At 40.6% G+C, this 22,469-nt stretch overlaps 1 protein-coding gene across 1 annotated transcript in view; it reads left to right on the top strand.

Annotated features, from left to right (window-relative positions):
- EFCAB6 (EF-hand calcium binding domain 6) overlaps positions 1 to 21,337 on the top strand; it is a 108,773-nt gene extending 87,436 nt beyond the window's left edge. Inside the window, 6 exon segments of the mRNA XM_075491299.1 lie at positions 9,196 to 9,373; positions 12,864 to 13,054; positions 14,901 to 15,078; positions 15,922 to 16,106; positions 18,610 to 18,759; positions 21,183 to 21,337. Coding sequence (XP_075347414.1) covers positions 9,196 to 9,373; positions 12,864 to 13,054; positions 14,901 to 15,078; positions 15,922 to 16,106; positions 18,610 to 18,759; positions 21,183 to 21,305 — 1,005 coding nt within the window. The 3' untranslated portion in view covers positions 21,306 to 21,337.
- The last annotated feature ends 1,132 nt before the right edge of the window (positions 21,338 to 22,469 follow it).

Here is a 22,469-nt window from a genome sequence, read left to right as displayed (position 1 = left end):
GTCTGATGTGTTAGAAGTGACTGACTGACTAACTAAGCATGCAAAATTCACGTATCTTTCTGTTGATCTCAGTTGAACTCCATTGAAGCTCTTGTCTCCTTACAAACCGCTCTCAGAAGTTAAGTCTTGCACTCATGTAGATTTAGGTCTGTACATGTGGCAAGCTGAAAGCATGACCACGGATACAGCCAGATTGCCCCAATGGGGTGATGTGGGATGTGGGATATCCAAATATGCCCAATGATCCCTGACCTGTCTAGATGGCCTGGCCGGGGCTGGACAGAAAAGTGAGTGGAGTGGGAAGCCAACCAGGTTCTTGGTGCCAAACAGTAATAGCAGTGTAGATGTAGCAGGAAGGTCAAACACAGAGATTAGTCAAGAACAGAGAAAATCTTGACTGCAGTCATGGACAGAGTCTTCTGATGCTCTGAATATGCATGTCGCAACAACTCAAATAAAACTAGGGTTGCTGTTTCTCTGTGGCAGCTGTTTGTGTCCACAGTGCCTCACTTGGAGTCATTCACTTGTACAGGAACAGATCGTTCAATTCATAATCACATCCTTTTATTAGTGCAGCAATCCTTGCCGTTTTTGTAAATAACAGGAACACTACCAAAAGGTGTAAGTAAAAGAAGTCTCTGTCCTATTTTAATTTCATAGTCCTTCCCTTTCCTCTGGCTTCTCCCCTCTTAGTCTGCCTTACCCAGCGGGAAGCGGTATAAGTAGATCTGAGGGTGCAGGAGTCCAAATGAAATTATCTTACAGCTCGTTTCTGAACTTAGCTAAGGATGTGAAAGTTGGTTACTAGCTGGATAGAAAGCAGTTCTAAAAAAAAAAACCAAAGGTAAGTATTAACTTGCATCTTATGTTCTAAGAAGTAACTACGTTTCATTTTCAGAATATATGTTTGAAGCACAAATAAAATGAGAAAAATAATGATCATCACCAAATGGAAAACCATATAAAAAGCCTACCACTTTATCGCCATGGCGATAATAGAATGTTGTGCTAAACAAATCTGTATAGAGCTGTACGGTGATTAAATCTTGTGTCATAAAGTAGAAGCCAGAAAACCAGTGAGATCTGTCTCAGCTGCTTCATGTCCCGAGTCAAAGTCTGTCAGGCTGCAAATAATCGTAGGGCTTGAGTGATTCAAGAGAGGAGGAGGAGGAGGGACCACAGGTTTCGAATGAAGGAGGACCCATAAGCAGCTCCAAACACTTGTAACGTGTTACAGGCTTTTGTAGCAGGTTAGAGACTTTATCTATGCACATCAGCTACCAATAGGCATAGCTTTACCAAAGTGCTTATTATAAGTGTAGCTTTATTCAAAATTTTATAAGGTTGCTTAAGTGTATTTTATTCTCTGTAAATTTAGCATTAATATTTATAGTAGTGCAACTGTTACTTTGTCCTTAGTGGCAGGACTACATTTAATTATAGTTGTTTAAAAAATAGTTGTGGGTTTTTAAATATTTATATTTTCAGCTTATTAAAATTAAAATGCAATCTTAACAGATATAATAGATTACGTGGTTCTCAAGTCTAAAACAGTGGAATACTTTGTATAGGTTAGAAAATGCCGCATTTCCCCCTTTCCTGCTTTTATGCTGATATAAATTCAGTAAGTTTCAACTGAGTCATACCAGCACAAAGACCGATTGTATGAAATATAACATATCTGTATAATTATTTTGTGTGCTGTAATACTGACCCACCAGCAAGCTTTCGTGTTAACTTTAGAATAGGTAGCTGCTTTTGTTAGGGAAAGTTTTGCTGTAATGTCTTCTCATCCTCAAAGTAGGTGCTAAGCCTCCTTAACAACTTGACAAGCTGCACAATTCCTGGGACCAAACTCTGCAAGAGTGTGCGTTTTAAGGTGAAGTCTCTTTAATAGTTCGTCCTCCAAGACCCTGAATATTTTCCACCTCAACTTAGCAAAAAAGTAAGCTACGTCCGCATCTTTCAGGAGGTACTCTGTCCATGACAGGACTGGAGCCTGTACTGCTTTTTTCAATATTGAGCGTTCACCTTGAACAGTTTTCTGTGCTGTGTTAGGGGTAGAAGGGATAAATCCATCATTAAAATCTCAAATTAATCCACAAGGGAACATTTCTGAAAAGACAAAACAAATACAAACCAGGTTCACAGTGCTGGTTCAGCTTCCAGATGCTCTCGAATCTCATGTTTTCATTTTGGGTTCAACCCAAAATTTCCCACGCCTTTGCAATTTCATCCCACCCTGGGTTCACACGTATTCCTGGGCTCCTGTGCAGGTTCTGAGAGAAGGCTGGTTGTTAAACTATTCACTTCATCCAAACACGCTACAATTTTGGCTTGTAAAGTACGTATCTAAATTAATGAGGTATGCAACTCATTCAGGCACGTTAGGAAAACTGATCATTATGCTATACAATTTGATCACTGAAGTATATTAAAAAGTAACAAGTAAAGTATGCAGCTTGATCATTAAAGTATGGAAAATTTACTGAACTAGTAAAGTATGAGCCTGGGATGACTTTTGTCTCAAATGGCACCTCATAAATAAAACCCACAACCACAAAGGCAAACATTCACAAACCCAAAAGCCATACAGGTTTAAGTTGTATTTTTTCCTTAGAAAACAGCTGAATAAGGGGAGATGAAAAAAACCTTGCGGAAATTATTTCGAAATGTTTTATGTGTCACATGGATCTTTTGATGGCTTTGACATATGTTGATGAGCTTTACATTCTGATTAACTCTCTATAATACACACTACAGCAGCTGGATGCCCACTGAAATACAGCTCTCTAGAGCCGTAGGACTATACTATACAAAAATAGAATTAAAGAAATGTACGGTATTTTAAGCAATATGATTGCATCTTAATATTCAGATAAGAAAGAACACAAGGTTATGGCACTTGCTTAGATGTTGCTAACCAACTGCAGAAGTGCTGAGGAAGGAGACAGAGAGGACATTGTCTTAGGTGGGATGCTATTAACCACCAGTGGACTCTCGGAGAATGTTTGTAAAAGTCCAGACCCTGGAGCTGGGAATATGCATCATGAACTTCTCTTGACTGACCTGCCAGTCTTATGATTAATAAGGCCTGAGTTAAAATAAGTGGCTAATGCAGTCCAGCCTAATGAAAACTGCACTTGGGAATCAGACCCCCGCAAAAGAAAATGTACTCGCATGCTCTTCCCCACTGTGAGCTATTTCAGATGTGGAAGGGGAAAAAAGTAAAGAATGTGTTAAAAGTGATAGTTCAGGGCATGCTGGTCAGGTCTAGAACAGCAAGGTGTCCAAACAGGATCAGCACAGCTGCACTATAGTGGGGTGTATATGTGGAAAGGAGGGATCGTGATCAGGGCCAAACAATTTGTTGTTTAGCCTTTCTGGAGCTGAGAGTGCTGAGTGATTTGCTGCAAGCTTAGTAAACCTTCACCTGTCAAGTCCAGCAGTGATTAGAAAGAGAACAGGTCAGGTTGAGGAGATGACAGAGAGAAGGGACAGATCATCGCTTGTGCCCATTCAAGGGCAGGATCTGAGATAAGAAGGGGTTTGCTGACACGTGTGTCTTTCAGCTGACAAAGGGAATTACTGGAGTGAGTAGAAACATATTCAGCCAAGCTTTTTTTTAAAAAATGTGATTTAATCTAAAATGATGAAAATGGGAAGTCAGATTGACTTCCAGAACTTCTTTGCGGAAAAACTTGCAGAACATTTCAATACCAAATCAGGCATTTGATTTAGCTTTGTCCTGAACTTTCTGTTTCCACACTAATTTCTCCATTTTTGTTTGTATTTAGCTTCCAGTTCTGAGTTTCTCTGCAGTCTGTCGCATGCTGCAGAGTGCCTTCTTCACCAGCTGAGTGCATTTTGTTTTCAGCCAGTTCCATCTAATCAACCTGCCTGAAAAACTGCAGGCTTGTTTGTTCATCCTTGATGCTCTTCCTGACAGAGAGAGCATCCTGCTTCTCCTTGGACCAGTACCCATGAGAGGATTCCCCCAGTACAGCAAGTTCACATCTCTTCTTGAAGCCTGGCACTGTGAGAACTGTACCTCCAGGTCCCAGGACCGAGGTCCAGGACTAGTTTCTGCTATTCGCTAGTGAAAAGCATGGGCACATCATCACTGTCTCCACCTTTGTTGGGCATGTTGCTGGTGGAGAGTCTACAGGGCTAAAGCCACTTGCTCTCACATCACATTGCTCTCAGCACTGGCTGCTGCAACTCCTTCCTGTCAAATGCAAACAAAACAGCTTCCTTGTGATCTTGGAAACTATTCCGAACTCAACAGAGGGGGCAACACTGACACAGTTTACCAGCTCCACGAATAGAGGGCGGCTGTGCTGTGACTCCCCAAACACTGATTTGCCCGCAAGTGATGAAACGCACAGAGTACAACTCTGTTGTAACCATATAGTTTCAGAGCTCAAAAAATCCACGCAACAGAGAAGTGACGTCCTCAGTCTTTCCACAACCTTGCTTCCTAAATTCAGCAGTATTACTAACCCAGCCCTTGTGCACTGTGTTCAAGCATGGGGAGCTGAAGTTCATTTTGCTGCCATGATCTACCTGTGAAATTGTAGCAGGAATATGTAAGGACCTGCTCTACAGAGGTGGTACTTTTCCCTGTCTTGGGGGTGGGAGTTTAACAGGTTTATTCGTTACTCACTGTCCTCATCTGTTGAACCTCTGGGTGCTCCTGTTGTGGGCCACTGATTTGGTCAGACAACTGACAGTCATCAGTCATGACCCATTGCACCAGCAGCAGAGATTAGCAGGTCTGCTGATTATGTCCCTAGCCTCAGTCAGCAGCACCACAAACTTTGTCTGTCCTCATGTAGAACAGCTGTGTTCCAGGGAAATACCCCTTCTGGGATACCTGCACGTTTGCATCTATTTTCCAGTATTACATCTGCTTCAGGCTGAGAAACATTAAAGCTTTCCTTACGCCATGATCTAACTCCACGTTTCTCTTTATCCATAGAAAAACTGGTTTGAAAATCCCTCTTCCTTGCCCCTGCTCTCCTGTGCAGTGCCCTCCCCGTGACTACAATGTGCTGGCTCTCATTGCGCCGGGATATCTGTTTTGGCATCTTTCCCCATTGACAAGCCTGCCAAAGCCATACCTCCCTTTCCTTCTCTGTTCTGAGTAATGAAGAAAAGGGTCTAATGGAATTTTAAAATGGCAAATTGTTCCTTGGGATGGAAGCCTTTCCCTCTATATTTACTAAGAGTAGAGGAAAAGGAGAAAGTAGGGATAATGGAAAGTAGGGAACATAGTATTAGACCATCAGGTGTACTGCTGATGGGCTAGACCCTGCTGGGGAGACAGAGGAGCAGGGAAGCCTCATTGTGGCTTCTGCTTCTTTACCCAGTTCTACCTAGGCTTAATATTTCACAGTTGTTTAACACAATAGTTATTTTAATTACATTTAGAGGAATGTGGCTTTTTTCTAGACAAGGCAGAGATTGACATGCGGGCCACCTTTGACTCATTGTGTCAATTTTATCAAACCATCGTATACAATTACATATTCTAAACACTACCAAGAGTATTTTATCCTGCAAACGTGACCTCAAAACTTGAATCTGTCTGTTGCAAACTGTTGGGCAAAAGGAAAATGGTACATTACAGAATGACCCTCAATGGAGTTTTCATCTTTTATTTATAATTGGGTTTATTATTGCAAGCTCCTGTTGCACACCAGCTACCAAATCCTCAGCAGGCGTAAATCAGCACTCAGGTTAATGGAGCTAGACTGATCACTGCCAGATGAGGATACAGCTCTACTTGTAGCCCAGGGATATAATACAGGCTTCCCTATAGCGCTGAGGCTCTGAGAGCTAGAACAGGCTGGCTGGTGAATTACTGGTTATCTGAACATGAGATGAAAATGCATTTCCACCCCAATCCATGCTCAGGCAACTCTGCTGCTTCCACACATCTTTAGGGAAGAGCATTTATGGAAAACAACTTGAAGATATGTGTTGTTGGGGCAAAGGAGGGCCCATGAGCTAAGCGCAGAGGCCTCTAAAACTGTGTAAACTGTCAAAAGTATGATTACTTCTGGCAAAGGTCATTCTCATGTCCAAAGGGGAAAATGCATCCTTTTTCAGGGAAAGATAGAAGGGCTTTCTTGTGTAAGCTGTTTCCCAAGACCTTTGCTTTCTGAGCCTCCCCAGAAAGGGAGGGAGGTCAGACTTGTGACAGGACAAGGAACAGCACTAGAGAAATTGTAATTTAACTTGATGTACCAATTTACTTTCTAATTGAGAATTCCTCTTAATAGAAAAATCTTCCAGAAACAGGAAGGAGCTGCAGGAATGGAGCTTCACTGAGCAGGTGTGGGTGGCAGAGCCTTCTTTTATTACTAATCAGCATAGTTATGCCATTTATAGAAAAGGACATGAGGCTGTGCAAGGAACTTTCTAAAGAAGAAAAATACAGCCCTGCTTTGAACAGCAAGCGAGCTACATACGGTGACCCATAAGAAAAGCCTTGTAATAATGCCTCCCCTGTCTTGGTGAAAGCAGCAGGTGAAAGAGGATTTACATGGTCCTCCCAAGGTGCTCTCAAATTCTGTTAGGAATGGTGAGAAAGCCTGTGACGAGCTGAGCAGGACAGTCAGGTAACCTGGACTTCACAGCTTATGGTGGCAGCTGGCATTTGGCCACGGTGCGGGGCAGGTACTGCTCAGAGGCCGTGCAGTAGTCTGAGAAGCTACGAAGCAGGAGCGGGCTGCAGAGTCCCAGCCCCTGACTTCTGAAATGATATACATACAGAGCTTGGTGGGATGAGTGGAGCACATGGCAGTGAACATCAGGAAATCGCTAAAAGAGAAGTAACCCCTTTTTCATCCAGCAAAAACTCTTCTATAAATGGTCTGTAAGCACTGCTAGGACATACACTGCACAGCTCTGAGAGCGACAGCTGCAGTCCTGTTGCTCCCTTTCGAGGTTGAAGTGAGACACAGCAAACCTAAGAAATGTATCCACACTGTGTATAAGGTTAGTTCCAAATGGAGAAATGGCACTTAAACGTCCAGATGCCCAGGCCAGAGTCTGACATTTTAGGCTCCAGCTCCGTTATTTCAGCTAATGGAGATTATTTTAGCAGTGGATGATAGAGTCATAGATACACACTGAATGTACTAACTGCATGTGGTAGACAAATGTAACGCAATAACTGAACAGAAAAGGTTTTCTAGTTTTCAATCTGTAGTTTGCAAGAAGAGCAAGTGATTTCTTTTTTTAACTGGCTCTCTAACCATTTTAAGATCGAAGTGCATTAGGTCTTATGAAATAAAGAAAAAGCTCTTGAAATTAAATATATTAGGAAAGCTTATACTGACAAAATATGTTTCTTTAAAAGGTTGCAGGGCAGTAATACTTTTTCTAAGTCTTTGGATTCATTAGAATAATTAAAAGCAGCAGTGCAGTGTTTTTTAGTTGCACTAATCTCAGGCAGGCAGAAGGTGTGCCCTGTGCTGGACCATGCCCGGTAATCTTCATTTCCTGACTACGGCACGAACCGGCTTCCGCGTCTGCATGCACGATTACGCTTCTCGTATTTCTTCTCTTAGTAATAATGCAGCCTTAACGTCTGTCCCACACGTATGTTTTATGTAAAGCATGATTAATATTGAAAAGTGTATTTTGCATCTGAAGATAGTGGAGTCTTTTCTGATTAGGAGGCAGGTTTCTTGCAGTTCTGTAAGAAACATATTTTCTTTTCCATCCAGTTATAATGATCATGTGAGACGTGACAAGGAAACAGGAGTGCAGGACCAAAAGCCATCTGTTTCTTTTTTGGTATTTCATATTGCATGGAGCAAGAAGGTGGCAAAGCTTATATGCTTAAACATAGGAGTATAAAATACAATAGTAACATTTAACATGCTGTAAAGAAGTGTCTTTGAACCAAAACCAGCTTTTTTTTTTTGTTGCGTTTACCAGGACCTGTCACCACAGCTATAGTAAAACTGGCTGCCACTTGTGTTTGTGAAAACTTTGCTTATAAGATATTTTACATATTTAGTTTAGACAGTGCAGTGGGTGGGAAGTCGGCTTCCATTCCTGAAAATAAGTAGTTTCTTCTTCAAAATTCTGATACCGCTTTTTTAATATTATTATTATTCTACATTGTGCCATTCCTGAGACTACTTTTATAAGTAAAACTTGGTTTCATTCTAAAAACTGATGTTAACGGCTAATTCTGGAGGTAGAATCTAAATGTTGAATAGATTTCATTGATATTTAACTTTCTGAAATGTAGCCTTTTGCATGCACAGTTAGACTTTTGGTATTCTCAGGTATGTCCATACCAAAGCCTAGCAGTGCTTAACTCTGCAGTTTGTTCCAACCAATTGTATTTTGTCCTTTTTATTTCTGCTTGCCATATGACCTTCTACTGTATTTACCCAAAGTGTGGATTTCCACCCTGCAGAATGCATAATGGGGGTTTAGTTAGCAATAAGCTCCAGTGGTAGATTTTAAAAGCTGTACACCGGTGTTGGATTTGAAAGCAACACGCTGACAAAAAGGGGTTGCGCACACCTTGTACGAGCATTAACACACTCGTACCCGACGCCTTCTCTGCTTTCCCCTCACACATTCTGTACCTTTGCAGCCTTCAACTGCCTCGTTTAGCTGCAGTATCCCTACTGTGGATGACCAGATTAAAAAGTACCGCCGTAAATATACCTGGAACTTAGAAAGGAAAGGGAAATAATTGCCCTCTCTTTCATCTCCGGACTGAAGTGCCTTTTCAATCAAAGGGATTTCCACTGCATGCTAAAGACTATTCAGATGAGAAGAATACGTTTGGGATATTTGGGCTAGTTAGCACTCACTTCCCTTTTCTCTGCATTAACAGAATAGCCCTCTTTGTAAGATCCCCCAATTTTTTAGCCCTTTGTAAAAGTTTAGGTCAGTCTAGGAGTCCTGTGCTTTTGTTGGCCTGTCACCAGTTGGATCCCGTTTATAGAGAGTCTATTTTTCCCTTAACTACTTGCATAGCCCCTTTTCTCTTTTGTGGTGCAAGCCAGAATTCCTGGAAGCAGGTTTTACTGCCTGCGGGATCTCGAAGGCTGCCTTCTCCATGGACGTTTCCCTCTTTGACTGGCTGAATGCCACACTGCGATTTATAATTTATTCAGTGGATCCATTACTGATTCTCTGTGTATGTTTTTTGTCTAGACTGAGGAAGGGCAAAAAGTCATTCCGCCTAAGTCTTCTTGGGAGCTGTCAGAGAGAGGCATCCTCTCAGAGATACAAGGAGTAGTGACTGCTGGTTTTAACACAATTGCAGAAGAGTTTAAAGATATTGACTCTTCAAAAGATAATACAGTATCAAAAGAGGCATTCTGGGATATATGTAACTGACATTTTCAGCGTCTGACTGAAGAACAAGTAAGAAAACTATATTGTTTTGTCTTGTTAATTTAAGTGTACAACTGGGTAAATGGGCTTTGGCTAGAGACATGCATTTGCATACTGTTGTGTATAGGCAAGCAGTTTAAAAATTTGGATGAAATGAAAATGTTTTAAGACTATCATTCCATGAACATTTGTTGCTGCATTTGTAGGAGATTATTTTTTTCCTTATCTCTGAGGATGGTTATGAACTATAATAATCGCAGGCTTTCTAAAGCAAAGTCACGGAGATGCTATTGCTAATAGCGAAGGTGTGAATTTAAAGCACAGTAGTTCTCTTTCACTAGCTCTTTATCTATATATTTGCTATTTTAAAAGTTTCTTTTTTCAGTTTTAAGTTAATCCACTTTCAGTTGATGGGGGAAAAAGCCTTCTCAGCATGGAATAAAAAGTACTTCCATGGGGAGCTAATGCAAATTCTTTTTTCTCAGCAGCTATTTTGTCCTGCCTTCCTCGGACAAAGAAAGGGGCAAGCATTGACATTTCCCGGCCACCTCTCAGCTACTTTTCTGGGTTAAAGATTCCCCCAGATTAGTGTCAGCAGAGTTTATGTAACCTTGAATTTAGCTTGAGTGACTGAAGTCATGGCATGAATCTGGCAGTACAAACCATCTGATTAGCCCAGTGCTAATCTCGGGGGAACCAGAGAGGCCAGTCTTTCATAAGATTCTGCTTCTGCTGAACTCAAAATGAAAAGAGCCATCTTTTATCTTTGCTAATGCTGGTTCAATGTGATTTTTCCTAGTCCAAATACTAGGTGAATAATAAAACAGAGGCAATCTTGACTAAAAGATTTCAGATTTTACTTAACAGCATTCTAACCTTCATGCTCACAATTGCATCAATGCCATTTGGCAGCAAACTGAAAGACAAGACACAGAGCCTCCAAACTCATATGCATGTCTGCACTACAGAAAATTATATTGGTACTTTGCTCATTCAGACATATCCTCTGATTTCTTGGCCCTGTACTTCCCACCAACATTTTTTACTATAAATTGCAGACAGGAGTGGGGCCTGCTTGTAATTACAGCAAAGATATTGCACTGTCTGCCATGTTATCAGGTGCTGCTATGCATGTGTAGAGTTGCAGATGAAAGCACTGAAAAAAAAAAAATCAAAATACTTTCCACTTCCCCCTTGAAAACAGCAGAAAAAACCCAAATGGCCTGTGTGCTCTATTCCTAGTAGCCACACTTCTGGTGAGGTACCAAGTGTAAGTGCCAGATCTGAACCTGGAGCCTCAACACCAGGTGAAAGCAAAAGTGAAAATGTGGTGATACTCTTTCCTCATCCCTGTGAGCCGCTGAGCAGAAGCGCCAGGTGAGCTCACGGCTGAGCCCTGGCCGAGGCAGGAGAACACACACCTTCCTGAGCTGTGAAAAATCTCTTGGTTTTTTCTTTTTTTGGAAGCAGTAAGGCAAGCATCTCCAGCTGAAGAGTCTTCCAGACTAGATCCTGTCTACTTTACACTCAAGAAGAAGTGAAGGGACACAGGAGCTATTTTATACTTAAAAGAACCTCAGACAAGTGAAGAAAAAAAAAAATCTTGATAGAAACTGTCATCCATAATAGCAATGAGAAGCAGGCCTGAGGAGCCTCATTTATATAAGCAGCAGCCTCTGTGCGAGTGAGACTCAAGCCCTGCATCTCCAGAGATATTTTGATTTTGACAGGCCTCTCAAAGATATGCCTACGTATATCTATATGAAGATGCCCCAGGAGAGCCTTCCAATCTGGATACAGGGTTTGCCGCTGCTAATCCAAACCCCTGTTGTTCAGGCTGTTGTCACTGCTCAGAGTTGTTGCAGAAGTGTTACTAATAGTCATAGTCTGGATGACTTCACAGAAAATGTCTTTTATCCTTTTCTGGATGATGGCCACTTACTGTTTGCTATTAGTAAAGCTCAGCTGGAATCTGTATCGAGTAGTGGATGAAGAATTTCTTCCTGAAGTTTGGGTTCTTGGTCTTCTGAATTTCTGATGCTGTGACCTTTTCCATAAGAGGCTAAGGATGGTAAACACGCTGCAAGCAAGGTGTTGATTAATATCTTGCCGACTGACATCCCCCTTTTTATCACAGGCGCTTTTCTCCTCTCTGCTTGAACTCCCTTGACTTGCTTGAACAATCTGCAATCCCCCAAATGGCTAAACTTTGTTGGGTGTTGAAATAGTTTCTAACTATAGCTAACCCAGCTCATCAGGGTATTGTTCTATTTAATTGAAGTTTGTAATACACTTTGAGATCCTCGTATGAAGTGTGAAGTATAATCATAAGCGCAAAATAGAATTGTTTATAATTCATAATGTGGTAGCAGCCAGGCCAATGGGGGAAAGTTGAAAGGAAATTCAAAATGTATCCTTTGCCCTTTGAAGTTTGACTGCAACTTGGCACATGCATCAAAGAGGTGACTAGTTTCCTTTAGGGTTTAAGTCTCTGCCGAAAGAGATCAAATCAAAAGCAATCTGAGGTTCCCAATTAGATTTATATTAAAAATCAATAATGAAGACCTTAAAAAGGCATACTGATGACTCTTGAAACACTTGCAAAATGAGTGCGGCTCATTTAAGGGCAGACTGTGATAATCCTTGCTTTGATTAGTAGCTTATATCATGAGTAGTCCCATTTAATTCAGTGCAGCTACTTACTGAATAAAGTGCTGTTCAGCGGGAAATCAGCCCAGCCTCATCCTTATGATTCCATACATAGCCCAGAGAGTGGGCTACCTGCCCTGTTTTGGGGTGGCCAAGCAGCCACACAGACCTCCACGCGCAGCAGAAGCAAGAGTATCAGCAGCTGCATCCATGTCTTCTGTAGGCTGGCTGTATTGTAGAGGTACAGTTCCTGGTCATGCGTCATAACTATATGTGGTTCTAAAAGCTGTAGAGATTTCCTGCTATGTTCTTTTGTGCCGGTTCATTTTTGCCCTCAGGGTGAAATAATTTGTTGATGCAAATACAATAACTGAGGAACCTTAATGGCCTCCTGAGATGGTGGTATAACTTAGGTGCACCTGATAGCATGAGAAATTCGCCTCAATGGTACTTAGCCAGGATACAAGTGCACCATGTATTTGATTTACATCTCATGTTAAAGCGTTATTCTTCTAGACTGCAGCTCAATCACTGTGTCTAATCACGGGGTTTAGTAGTTTAAACAGCACACTAAGGGCCCAATTCAATTAAAAAATGTCCTGCAGAAATCCTTTTTTGTTTTCCCAGCCTTGCGCAGGCTTCTGCAGAGAAGCTGTGATTTTTTGTTTTAATAAGATGGGCCCTAGGATTCCTTCTATTCCAAGGCATCATCTCCCTTTCTTTTTGATATGTTTTGTCATATCCTTAGTACATAAGGGGATTCTGTTGTTGTAAAACTAGCATTTACAAAAGTAATCTTTTGCTTCTTCATTAGTTTTAAAATCTTTGGAACACAGCAGATGTCAGCGCTGGTGGTCGGTTGAAGTATCAGGACTTTTTGAAGAAGTTCAGCTCAGAACTTGTAACGATGCCATCAAGCACTCCCAGTGCAACTAGTTCTTCAACTTCTACCAAGCCAGCTACCCGTGCCGTGCAGGAGCCACATCTGTCTTCTCAGCCTGAACGTCCCAAGACATCACCTTCTCTAGTAGGGCAAAAGAGCATAAGTGTGAATGTTTTATGAATTTTCTGGATTTTTGTTTCTGTGCATAGGCTGAAAATAACACCTGTGTAACTCAGTGAAGGTATTCCTATTGATTGCCCATGAAATCAGGCACAACCACTTGTGAATAAGCAATGAGGTAATCTGCAAAACTGTGTTACAATGACAAAAATTTGGCCAGATAGTAACTCCACTAAAGTCAAAGGATATATGTTGATTTATACCAATAGCATTCCCTGCTGTTACCGTATGGATATCCATCAGAGCTGTACAGCAAATAAAATTCCTGTGTTTAAGCACAATCAGATTTCTGAGGACAAATTAAACATACCAACTTACAAAGTCCCAATAGCTGCAAAAGCAGCATAAAAAAATATAGTCAGCTTATTTGTGGTCATCTGACAAAGCTAGGCAGGATTGGCAGTTGCAGTTTTCTAATAGGTGTTTGCTGGCCTGTCCAAAAACATTCTGGTGGTCTTGCCTGCTTTCTGGGGGATGCCAAATTACAGCAGCTAATGCCTGATAGTCTGGCTGATAGACTTGCCATGAAGGCCTGTGATCCGAGAGAGGTAAGAGAAGTGGACTAGGAATGCAGTAGTTTTGCTTCATTTTTGCATCCATACCTATACTTCATGTCAGTAATGCACTTTGGTCCTCTCCACCACCATGCTGGCCTCTTATCCTAGTGCTAGAATTCACAGAAAGGTGGGAAAATCATTACAGGCAGAAAAATTAAATATTCCCCTTGTGGAGCTGCACCTACCTATTCCACATTCTTTGGCTACAACCAAACCCACATCAGAAAAATGAAATATTTAGAATTATTCAGTGCCTGGAACATGCTTGGATTTTCGACTACTTCTACATGGAGATGTTTAGCTACTGAAAAAGAAATAACAGATTGAGCAAATTAAAGATGCAAACAACTTGTCAGGGCTGGTATATCTAAACATTGGCCCATTGCTAGCTCAATTATTGCATTAACTATAGGTTCTTTCTTGAAAAGCCCAGACAATTAGCTGCATGCATCCTTCATGCTTTGATCCAGTTCCCAGAGAAAGTTATGGAAAATTCCTCTTTACTGTCTGTGAATTCTAGATTGGCCATTATAAGACAATAGGAAGGGAACTTAAGTCTCCCCAAATTTATGGCTGTTGGAAAGACCCCAGCGAGCCTGAACACCGATCAGGATGAAAGTTCCTGCACCCGTGAGACCCTCAAGTGAGCACTGGGAAGTCTCACTAAATATGAGATGATACATTGGATCTAGAAGCATAAATACCATTTGTGCACATATCGTAGAGTGGTAGGCTGAGGCTTTGCTTCCAGCTCACCCACAGTACTGCTGAGGCAGCAATCAAAAAGACACTGAGCATTGGGATCCTCTCACATTTTCCTTCTGTGGCTCTGCATAGGACCAGGAGTTCTCCCAGTAACAAATCAAAGCAATGTTATTTCATAATTCAGTGACTTTGCACTGGTTGGTTTGTTTGTTCTAAGATGGCACTACATGGCTTTTTTTTTGAACACGGTATCTGTCTTTTAATAAGAAACAGTTTGGAAAAACTATAAATTATTTACAAATTAAGCCAAATAAAGAAAAAGTGGTCAAGGCCCATTAAACGAATAGTGTCATTTTGACACTAAGCGTTTTCTCACATTTTTTACCTACAGTTTTGCAGACACAATTCAAAACACATGTAGAAGTGGCGCAAATGATACATCAACATCAAGTTTGGAAGACCAGAAACTGGATTTGTCATCTGGTGGTTTGTCTACACAACCAGTAAAACTCAATAGGAAAAAAATTACCATTATCTCTTGCTTTTAGATACCAGCATCCAGTCGTCCTCAGACAACAACAACTTGTTCTGCACCTATCCTTAACTGCGAAACAATAGAAAATAAGATAAGAAAGAATATCCAGCATTCCTGGAGAGGCATACTGAACGTGTGCCAAGAGAAGGATGTCAGCAAGCTAGGAGAAATCCCAGTGTCACACTTCCTAGGTTTGTTACCATCTGAAGAGTGCTTTATTCATTCTCAGATGCGTTCTCTTCTCTTTCTGGTGTCCCAGCCACAGGAATATCTGGCCTTTAGTAAGTGGCATCCACTGCATGATTGCTCCAGCTACCACCCTGCTATTGCAGAGCAGAATAGCTTACAGTAGCTTTGGGTGCACAACTTTCACATCCCTGTTCAGAATTAGCTGCTCCTTGGAAAAGGAGCGTGTGGCTTTGCTTGTGCTTGCTTATGGCACATACACAAGTTTCTCCTCACTTTCCCAATACGCTACCCTTTCTGTACCTGGGGATATTTGAATAAATAGATTCACCAGTCTTTTCCTTGTGTGTGCTTCTGGTTGCACTGGTCTTGACGGCAGCCTGCTGATTTGACCAGGACCCTGGATTTTACTTTTAGGAGAGCTGGGCTATGCTGCTCTTCTGTTGTGTTCTCTTCTAGAGAGAGAATTTTCTGTGCCTTTGTTAGGAAATTTGCATGTGTGATAAGACAGTGTGCACCCGTATAATCGAATGTAAAGTCCTGGCTATAAGAACATGTTAGCTTATCAGATCTTTTATCTCAGTTAATGTCAAGGGGTACTTCTTGTGCACTTAAAATCAAAATGACATGTTATCAGTCCCCCGAAACCCTGTAAAATGTGAGCTGCCACCCTGTAAGTATAGGCAATTGCATATACCTACATATAGCAAGAACTGCATAACACACTTATGCAGCAGTCACTGCAACTGATGACCTGTCAACATATCTCTGCTAAAACCTGTGAACACAGGACAGCAATTGGCTATTTTTAAGAATGACAAAATTAATATTCTTTCTTTGCATTTCAGATATAGCAGAGAAGTTCAATTTGGATTTAAGTGAAGGGGAAATTAACCAAATAACAACAAAATATGATTTAAAGAAAAATGGAAGATTTGCATACTATGACTTCCTTCAGAGTTGTATCTTGTTGTTAAAACCACAGGAAAGCTCACCACTACAGAGGGTAATTATACAGAAGCCACAAAAGCCGGTAGGTACAAAGCTTATAAAAATCAAAATGACAATTTTTTTTTCCAGTTTCTGCTGTACTGACAGGATATTTCATGGCCTATTTCTATAGTCACTTTGTGCAGGGACTTTCCAGCATTCTCTTATTTAATCCCATGATATTAATTGCCTAGCATTCATTTGGTAACTCCTTCAGTTGGAGGATTTAACTCATTGGGATCATGCTCTGTGTATCCAGGTTATATGATAAATTGGCTACATTTGCTAAAATTTGGATAATAATTCCAAATAGAAAGCAGGGGAGCTGACAGTTTAAGAGCTTTTGTTGAACTAAATAAAAATCAAGCTAGAAATTTAAAGTGCATGGGATGTGTCTTAGGATGGCCCCCACTAGTGACCTTGTCAGCAAGCTGTGCCTCTGCTCCACACCCAGCACTAAGAAAAGCCCAGAGGAAGCTCTCACTTGCGCTGCTGTTAGTGGTCACTAAAAACATCTAGTAGCCAGGACTGGTCAGCACACATTGCACCCTTGCAGCTCTCTCTGCCACACATATCTGCTTCCCAAGCTGTGATGAAGAGGCAAAAGAGTCCCAAGCAAGTACACACGGGCTGTTCCCCTCTGCCCACAGTAGCACTCTAGGGCAGAAAAGATCAGAAGAGACACAGAAATCTGGCTCTCATGGCCCAGAAAGGAAGGCATCGGTAATAGCATCCCAATCAAGTTATGTAGTAGGAACAGTGCCAAATTCCAAATCTGCTCATTCAGCGAGCCTGCTACATTTTTAGGCTGTTTCTGACTGTGCCTAATTAGTTTAGATATGGTTAGTAGCAGCATTTTATAGAGAAATTACATTACCGAACTGTTTTCAGATGTGGAACAAACAGATTGCTACCAAGGTATGAAGAGAGTATCATTAGGAATTATCAAGTATTCACTACCAGTAGGGAGAGTAAGGTAAAACTATTAAGTTTTGCATCAAAGAACTTCATTATCTTACATAAGGTTTCTTTTATACACAAATTTGGTGCTGTAAAATTCCATCCCAGTATTCTGGAGTGGATAAAGCAGTAATTTTTAAGTGCCTATGTAGCTGTCTCAATTTTTATTTTATTTATTCTATTCAGAAAAAATAATGAAGGTCTCAGTCCATGAGACCTAAGCACCTTTATATAATGTAATATTCAAAGTGAAATTTCCTCATAGATTGCTCAGCCCATTCCACCTAGTAAGTGTACAGATATACATCAAAAGGAATAATAATTAAAAAAAACAAATAAAACCTTTTTTTTTATGGTAGGCACAATTCCTTCTCTTTCTCAAAAGCCTGAGAGAATCAATGGCCTACAGCTTCATGGAAGCATCCAGGCTCTGAGCTATGAAAATAACCCAAGTTGAAGTCATCATAAAGTGCCCTTTCCCTCCCTTCAGCTCACAAGGATACTCAGTACTTTGGGTTGGAAACTGCATTATTCATGTACCCACTCATTCCTCAGCTACATAGTCTGAAGGAAGAATACCCCAAGAGCAGAGAAAGAAGGTGCAGCTGTCCCCCAGGCCTCTTACAACCCGTGTAGGTGCAGCACAGCCTCTGTGTCCACATAGTGGATGTATAAAGCCAACTGTGCATTTCCTTCACAAGGAGATGCTTGTAGAGACTCCAGTGGCATGTGCAACTTGCACAAATGGGGCACTGTTGTACCCAATTACAATAATAAATACCGGGAAAGTGTAGGGTGAAGCAGAGATGGAGCTGTATTTTAAGAAAACAGTAGAGCAGATCCAGACCCTGCAGGTGGATTGGAGCTTGCCGACTTTTCCCCCCCTGAAGTCCCTTACTCATCACTCCAGTGTTAAAGCTGTGTACAAGTGGAATTAATTTTGCCTTAATGAATAGTTCTGCAGTTCACATGTGTTCAGGGTACACCAATGTAACAAGTTTAGCCAGGCTAAAACAGGCCACAACATGCCCCAAGGAAAATTAGCCCTATGGTTCAGCTGTGGAACTGCAGAAAGGTTCAACAGCTGGTTATAGGGTATTTCATATGGGAAAAGTGTACAGTAGGGGTTTGTTTTTTCTTAAATATTGTACCACTCCCACAGTTGGCTTATGCATTCAGTCACTTTTAAGCAAAAATTTCACTCTGAAAAGTGAACACTGCAGAGAATTAAAAATGACTGAAAGAGGGAGTTGAAACAAGGACAAGCATAATACATGTGAAAACACTGAGATCTGAGCAGAAGTTAGATTGACTTCAGAATCAGTTTCAAATAATAAAAGTTAGGGCTTTGACAGTGATTAAGTAAATACACTATCTACACTTCCCAAGAATATAAAAATGTTATAGGTTAAAATAATCTTGTGTAAACGGTATCTTGCAATAATTTGTAAACAAGTATTCAGCAGCCGGTCGCAGATTAAGGCAGCATTACAGTCCAACACCTCTTCATTCTGCATTATAGTTGTGCCCCGTTGTGCTCGTGATGATGTTAGTAAATACGAGTCTCTCTCATCCAACTTTGTTAGATGAGTCCTGGACCACAAACCACATCGTTCTTCAGCGCAATGCTGAGAATTCAGCCCCAGATCTCGCGCTGCTGGAGACCAATGAAGCGAACTTTTAAATCCTATGATGAAAGTCATACTGGACTGTTACATATTGCAGATTACAGACAAGTAAGTTGCATTTAGCAATTAAGAGTCAGAAAATTACAGTAGTCTAATCTGAGCTTCCTGACTGAAAATTTTCTGAAAAATGGTACTGAACCAGAACACATAAACTCATCCTGGCCCCTCTTTATGACTTCAGCTCTGACCATTACTCACAGTAATCTTTTTCTCCACATGTCATTACACTTCCTTGAGGTCTGAGGTCTTAGTGGGGTCCTGAATAGATAAAACAGAAAAACCTTAGTCCCTATACAAAGTTTAAATGCGTATCTTTCACAAACATGTGGGAAGGGAATAGAAGCGTACCTTCTGGTAGGTATCCCTCCAGGCACTGCTACAGCTGCAGGATCCCGTGACCCTCCAACTGGTGTGGTCCCTTCTAAATATGGAAGGGGCCCAAGCAGTCCCCACTTGAGAGTCTCTGTTTCTGGTTTCTCTCTCTGCTCTTCTGTGTGCAGCATAGTTTTATACTAGGCAAGGGATCCGTATCCTCTGCAAATATTTTAGTACCTTGTATCTCCTCAAATACACACCTGTGTATTCCAGATATCAGTGATTATTCATCTAGATCCATGAGGAGTCTGATTTTTACTTAGCTTTACTGGTTTCAAAATCTCTGATATTGTTTTAACTAGCAATAATAATCACTATCTGTTCTGGAGTAATTCTGAATATTTGCTAATCAACTGCAAGAAAAAAAAATAGCGTGGGACCCTAAACCCATTTAATGCTGCCTGCATTAGGACACCCCTTGGTATCGCTACTGCTTCAAAGAACTGATCAACTAGTGGATGGGATGCTCAATCGCAGTAAGCAAATGCTTGGCTGCAATAAGCAACAATAAGGTGTGCTTCTGACACTCCCCTCCCCCTGAAGCTTCAGGAAGCCAGCTTGTTGCCTGGTAGACTATAAATTTGGTTGATTATACCAGTCACAGAAGTGCTCTTTTAAATCTTTACTTATTTAGGACTGGTGGGAATGTGATATGTTCTGGCACTGCCACATAGCTGAAACCTAAGTCCCTGCCTGCTCCTCTACGAAGGCTGAGGAGCAAGATGTATCAATGTGGCTGTATCAGCTTCGTGCCTGAGGCTCCCTGTCTATCACTGCAGCTTTCTGACTGCTTGGGCACTGCCTCAGCAGACCAGGCTCAGGGGAGAAGGAGTAAAGATCAGGCTCCTTGCATTTGATTTTAATTTGTCGTGTTCCTCTAGGACACGTGATGATTACCAGTTATAGTTAAAGCAATGTCAACAACTTTCAAATCAAGCTTCCTAACATGATATAAGCTAAGAAAAAAAAACAACCAAAAAAAACCCCCCAACAAACCAACAACAAACCCACAACCAAAAAACTACTCCTCTTGGATCTAGATCAAGAAGCAATCCCCGATTCCAAATCCTACTACAAAGGTGTTAATCTGCTGTTTGACAAGATATCAAGTGATTTGTGGAGGTACAGATCCCTTTATCTCCTAGGTAACTTAATTTACTGAAACAGGGAAATTAGCTCTCTACTAACTTCAGTAACACTGCTATTTATGGTTGTACTATCTGCAAGGGGTCATTAGCGATTTCTGATGCTGAGCTGTTACGAGGGAAAGGGGCAGAATAATCTGAGTTTGTCAGAAGACTAATGACAACTGGCATAGCCCACAAGGACACACTGTGTTGCTGGCCACTTTCAGGGTTTAAATTCCCAAGTGCATCTAAAACCAGAAGTAATCCTCAGAAATTAATGCATTATTTTCTTTCATGTTAGGGCATTGAGAACGTTCAAAACTGTTGAAGTGCTGAAAAAATGCACCGGGTGAAATATCTGAAAGATGCAGGTATCTAACCTGGCTTTTAGCATCAGGTGAACCAGATGCATCCTGTTCAAGCTGGGTTCTCACTGAAGTGTTAGGAAGGCATGCTTACAGGCTGAGCATTTGTCCCATGGAAATTAAGAGCACTGAATGCATCATGGGCGTTATTATTATATACATAGGGGTTTGCACAGTTTGAGCGACTGGATTATTCTTTCTGTTTCCCAGGATGCAAAGGCTGCAGATCATCCAAGGAGGATAGAAAGGAAGATATTCCACCTCTTCATCTCATCTCCAGATAGTAGTAAATTAGCTTCTACGCACACAGATGCTACCCATTTCCCAATGCTCCCTCAGGCAAATGCTAGTTGGGCTAGTGGACAAAACCCCTGCATACACAGGTTTTCAGATATGCATCCCAGGGAGCCAGTATTGGCATGGGAAGAGTAAGAGATAATAAAGGAAGGTTTGATTTTCTAATGTTCTGAGAAACCTAAGACAGAGTGGAGCTAAATCATCAAGTTATTTTGTGAAGAAATTTTAGCAAGATAAACTAATGTTTTTATTTCTTGCTCACCCAAAGCACTGGAATAAATGTTAGAGTTGTGTCTGTCTTTTGTAGGTTCTTCATGAGTACGGCATAGACCTAACTGAAGAGGAGTTATTCAACATTTTGGAATATTATGATAAAACTTTGTCTTCAAAAATATCCTATAATGATTTTCTCCAGGCATTCATACAGTAGGATTTGGTCAAATGCAGGAAACTGTAGATAAAGACAGTGAATGATTTATAATTTCAGATTTCAAACTAATAAATTAATTGAGTATGGCTTTTTTGTATCTATTCATTAGAAAACTCAAAATACTTTAAAATTCTGACAGTGGTCCTGTGTTGTGGATTAAATCTACATAGTGAGGGAATTAATTTTGCATAATCCATTTATCAAAAAAGAAAAAGACAACAATTAACATTGTCAAAATAATGCTTCCTAAGATGTCTCCAAAAGCAATTCATTTAAGGAAATTATTTTTTTAATTTTATGCATTTTATTAATGACAGACTCTTAACTTCAGTAAAAAGGTTTACAAGATGTGCTATTGAATTTCCTCAATTGTCATTTTCCAAATGTATTACTTTTAATACGTTAGCCTTCATTATTCAAAAAACTCATTCCATTTCTCAGTGCATCTTTTTCCACTACTTGCAGTGCCATATATGTATTGTCAAAGAGAGGCTAATGTGCACTGGCCACTGAAATCTAAGCAGATGCCAACTGTGTCTGGACACTGCACCTTTCTCTGTTAAAACTGTTCTTCTGCATCCTTCAACACAGTTTAGAAGAGAAGCTACTTTACCAATAAGCTTTGGCTTCTTAACTGCAGAGAAATATTCCCAGTGTTAGCCGTGAGGTTTATATTTTTAAGGACATTATATATATATATCTATTTATACAATAAACAGTAAATTGCAAGTAAAACCTCTGGTTAGATATCCCAGTTCTACAAAAATTCTGTTTCAACATTTTGTGAGGTACTTGGATCATGGTGAGGAAATTAAAAGATAATTGTTTGACTGTTGAACTCTTGTGATAATTAGAGGATCATATGATCATCAGAGCCTGCTTTCTGGGATTATATCAGCAACTAAACACTTACCTGCTCTGAAGAATCATTAGATAAATATTTCACTGTCTCATTCCTAAATTAGTTTTCATGAGTACACTGAAAAGCCCTGTCCTCATCACCTGAGCTGATTCGGTATCTTTCTTTCTCTCAAGTAACATATAAAGATAAGTCAACAAAAACTAATAAAACAAAAAAAAGAGAGCAAGTTATGGGTGTACAAACACATGCACACACACATATATATATCAAAGGAAGTATTGGGAATAGGAAAGGGCAGAGGA

The sequence above is a fragment of the Mycteria americana genome, chromosome 1, assembly GCF_035582795.1.
Source record: "Mycteria americana isolate JAX WOST 10 ecotype Jacksonville Zoo and Gardens chromosome 1, USCA_MyAme_1.0, whole genome shotgun sequence".
Classification (NCBI taxonomy): Eukaryota; Metazoa; Chordata; class Aves; order Ciconiiformes; family Ciconiidae; genus Mycteria; species Mycteria americana.
The sequence above is the reverse complement of the archived record's forward strand: the minus strand, read 5'-3'. Positions and strand labels throughout refer to the sequence as shown.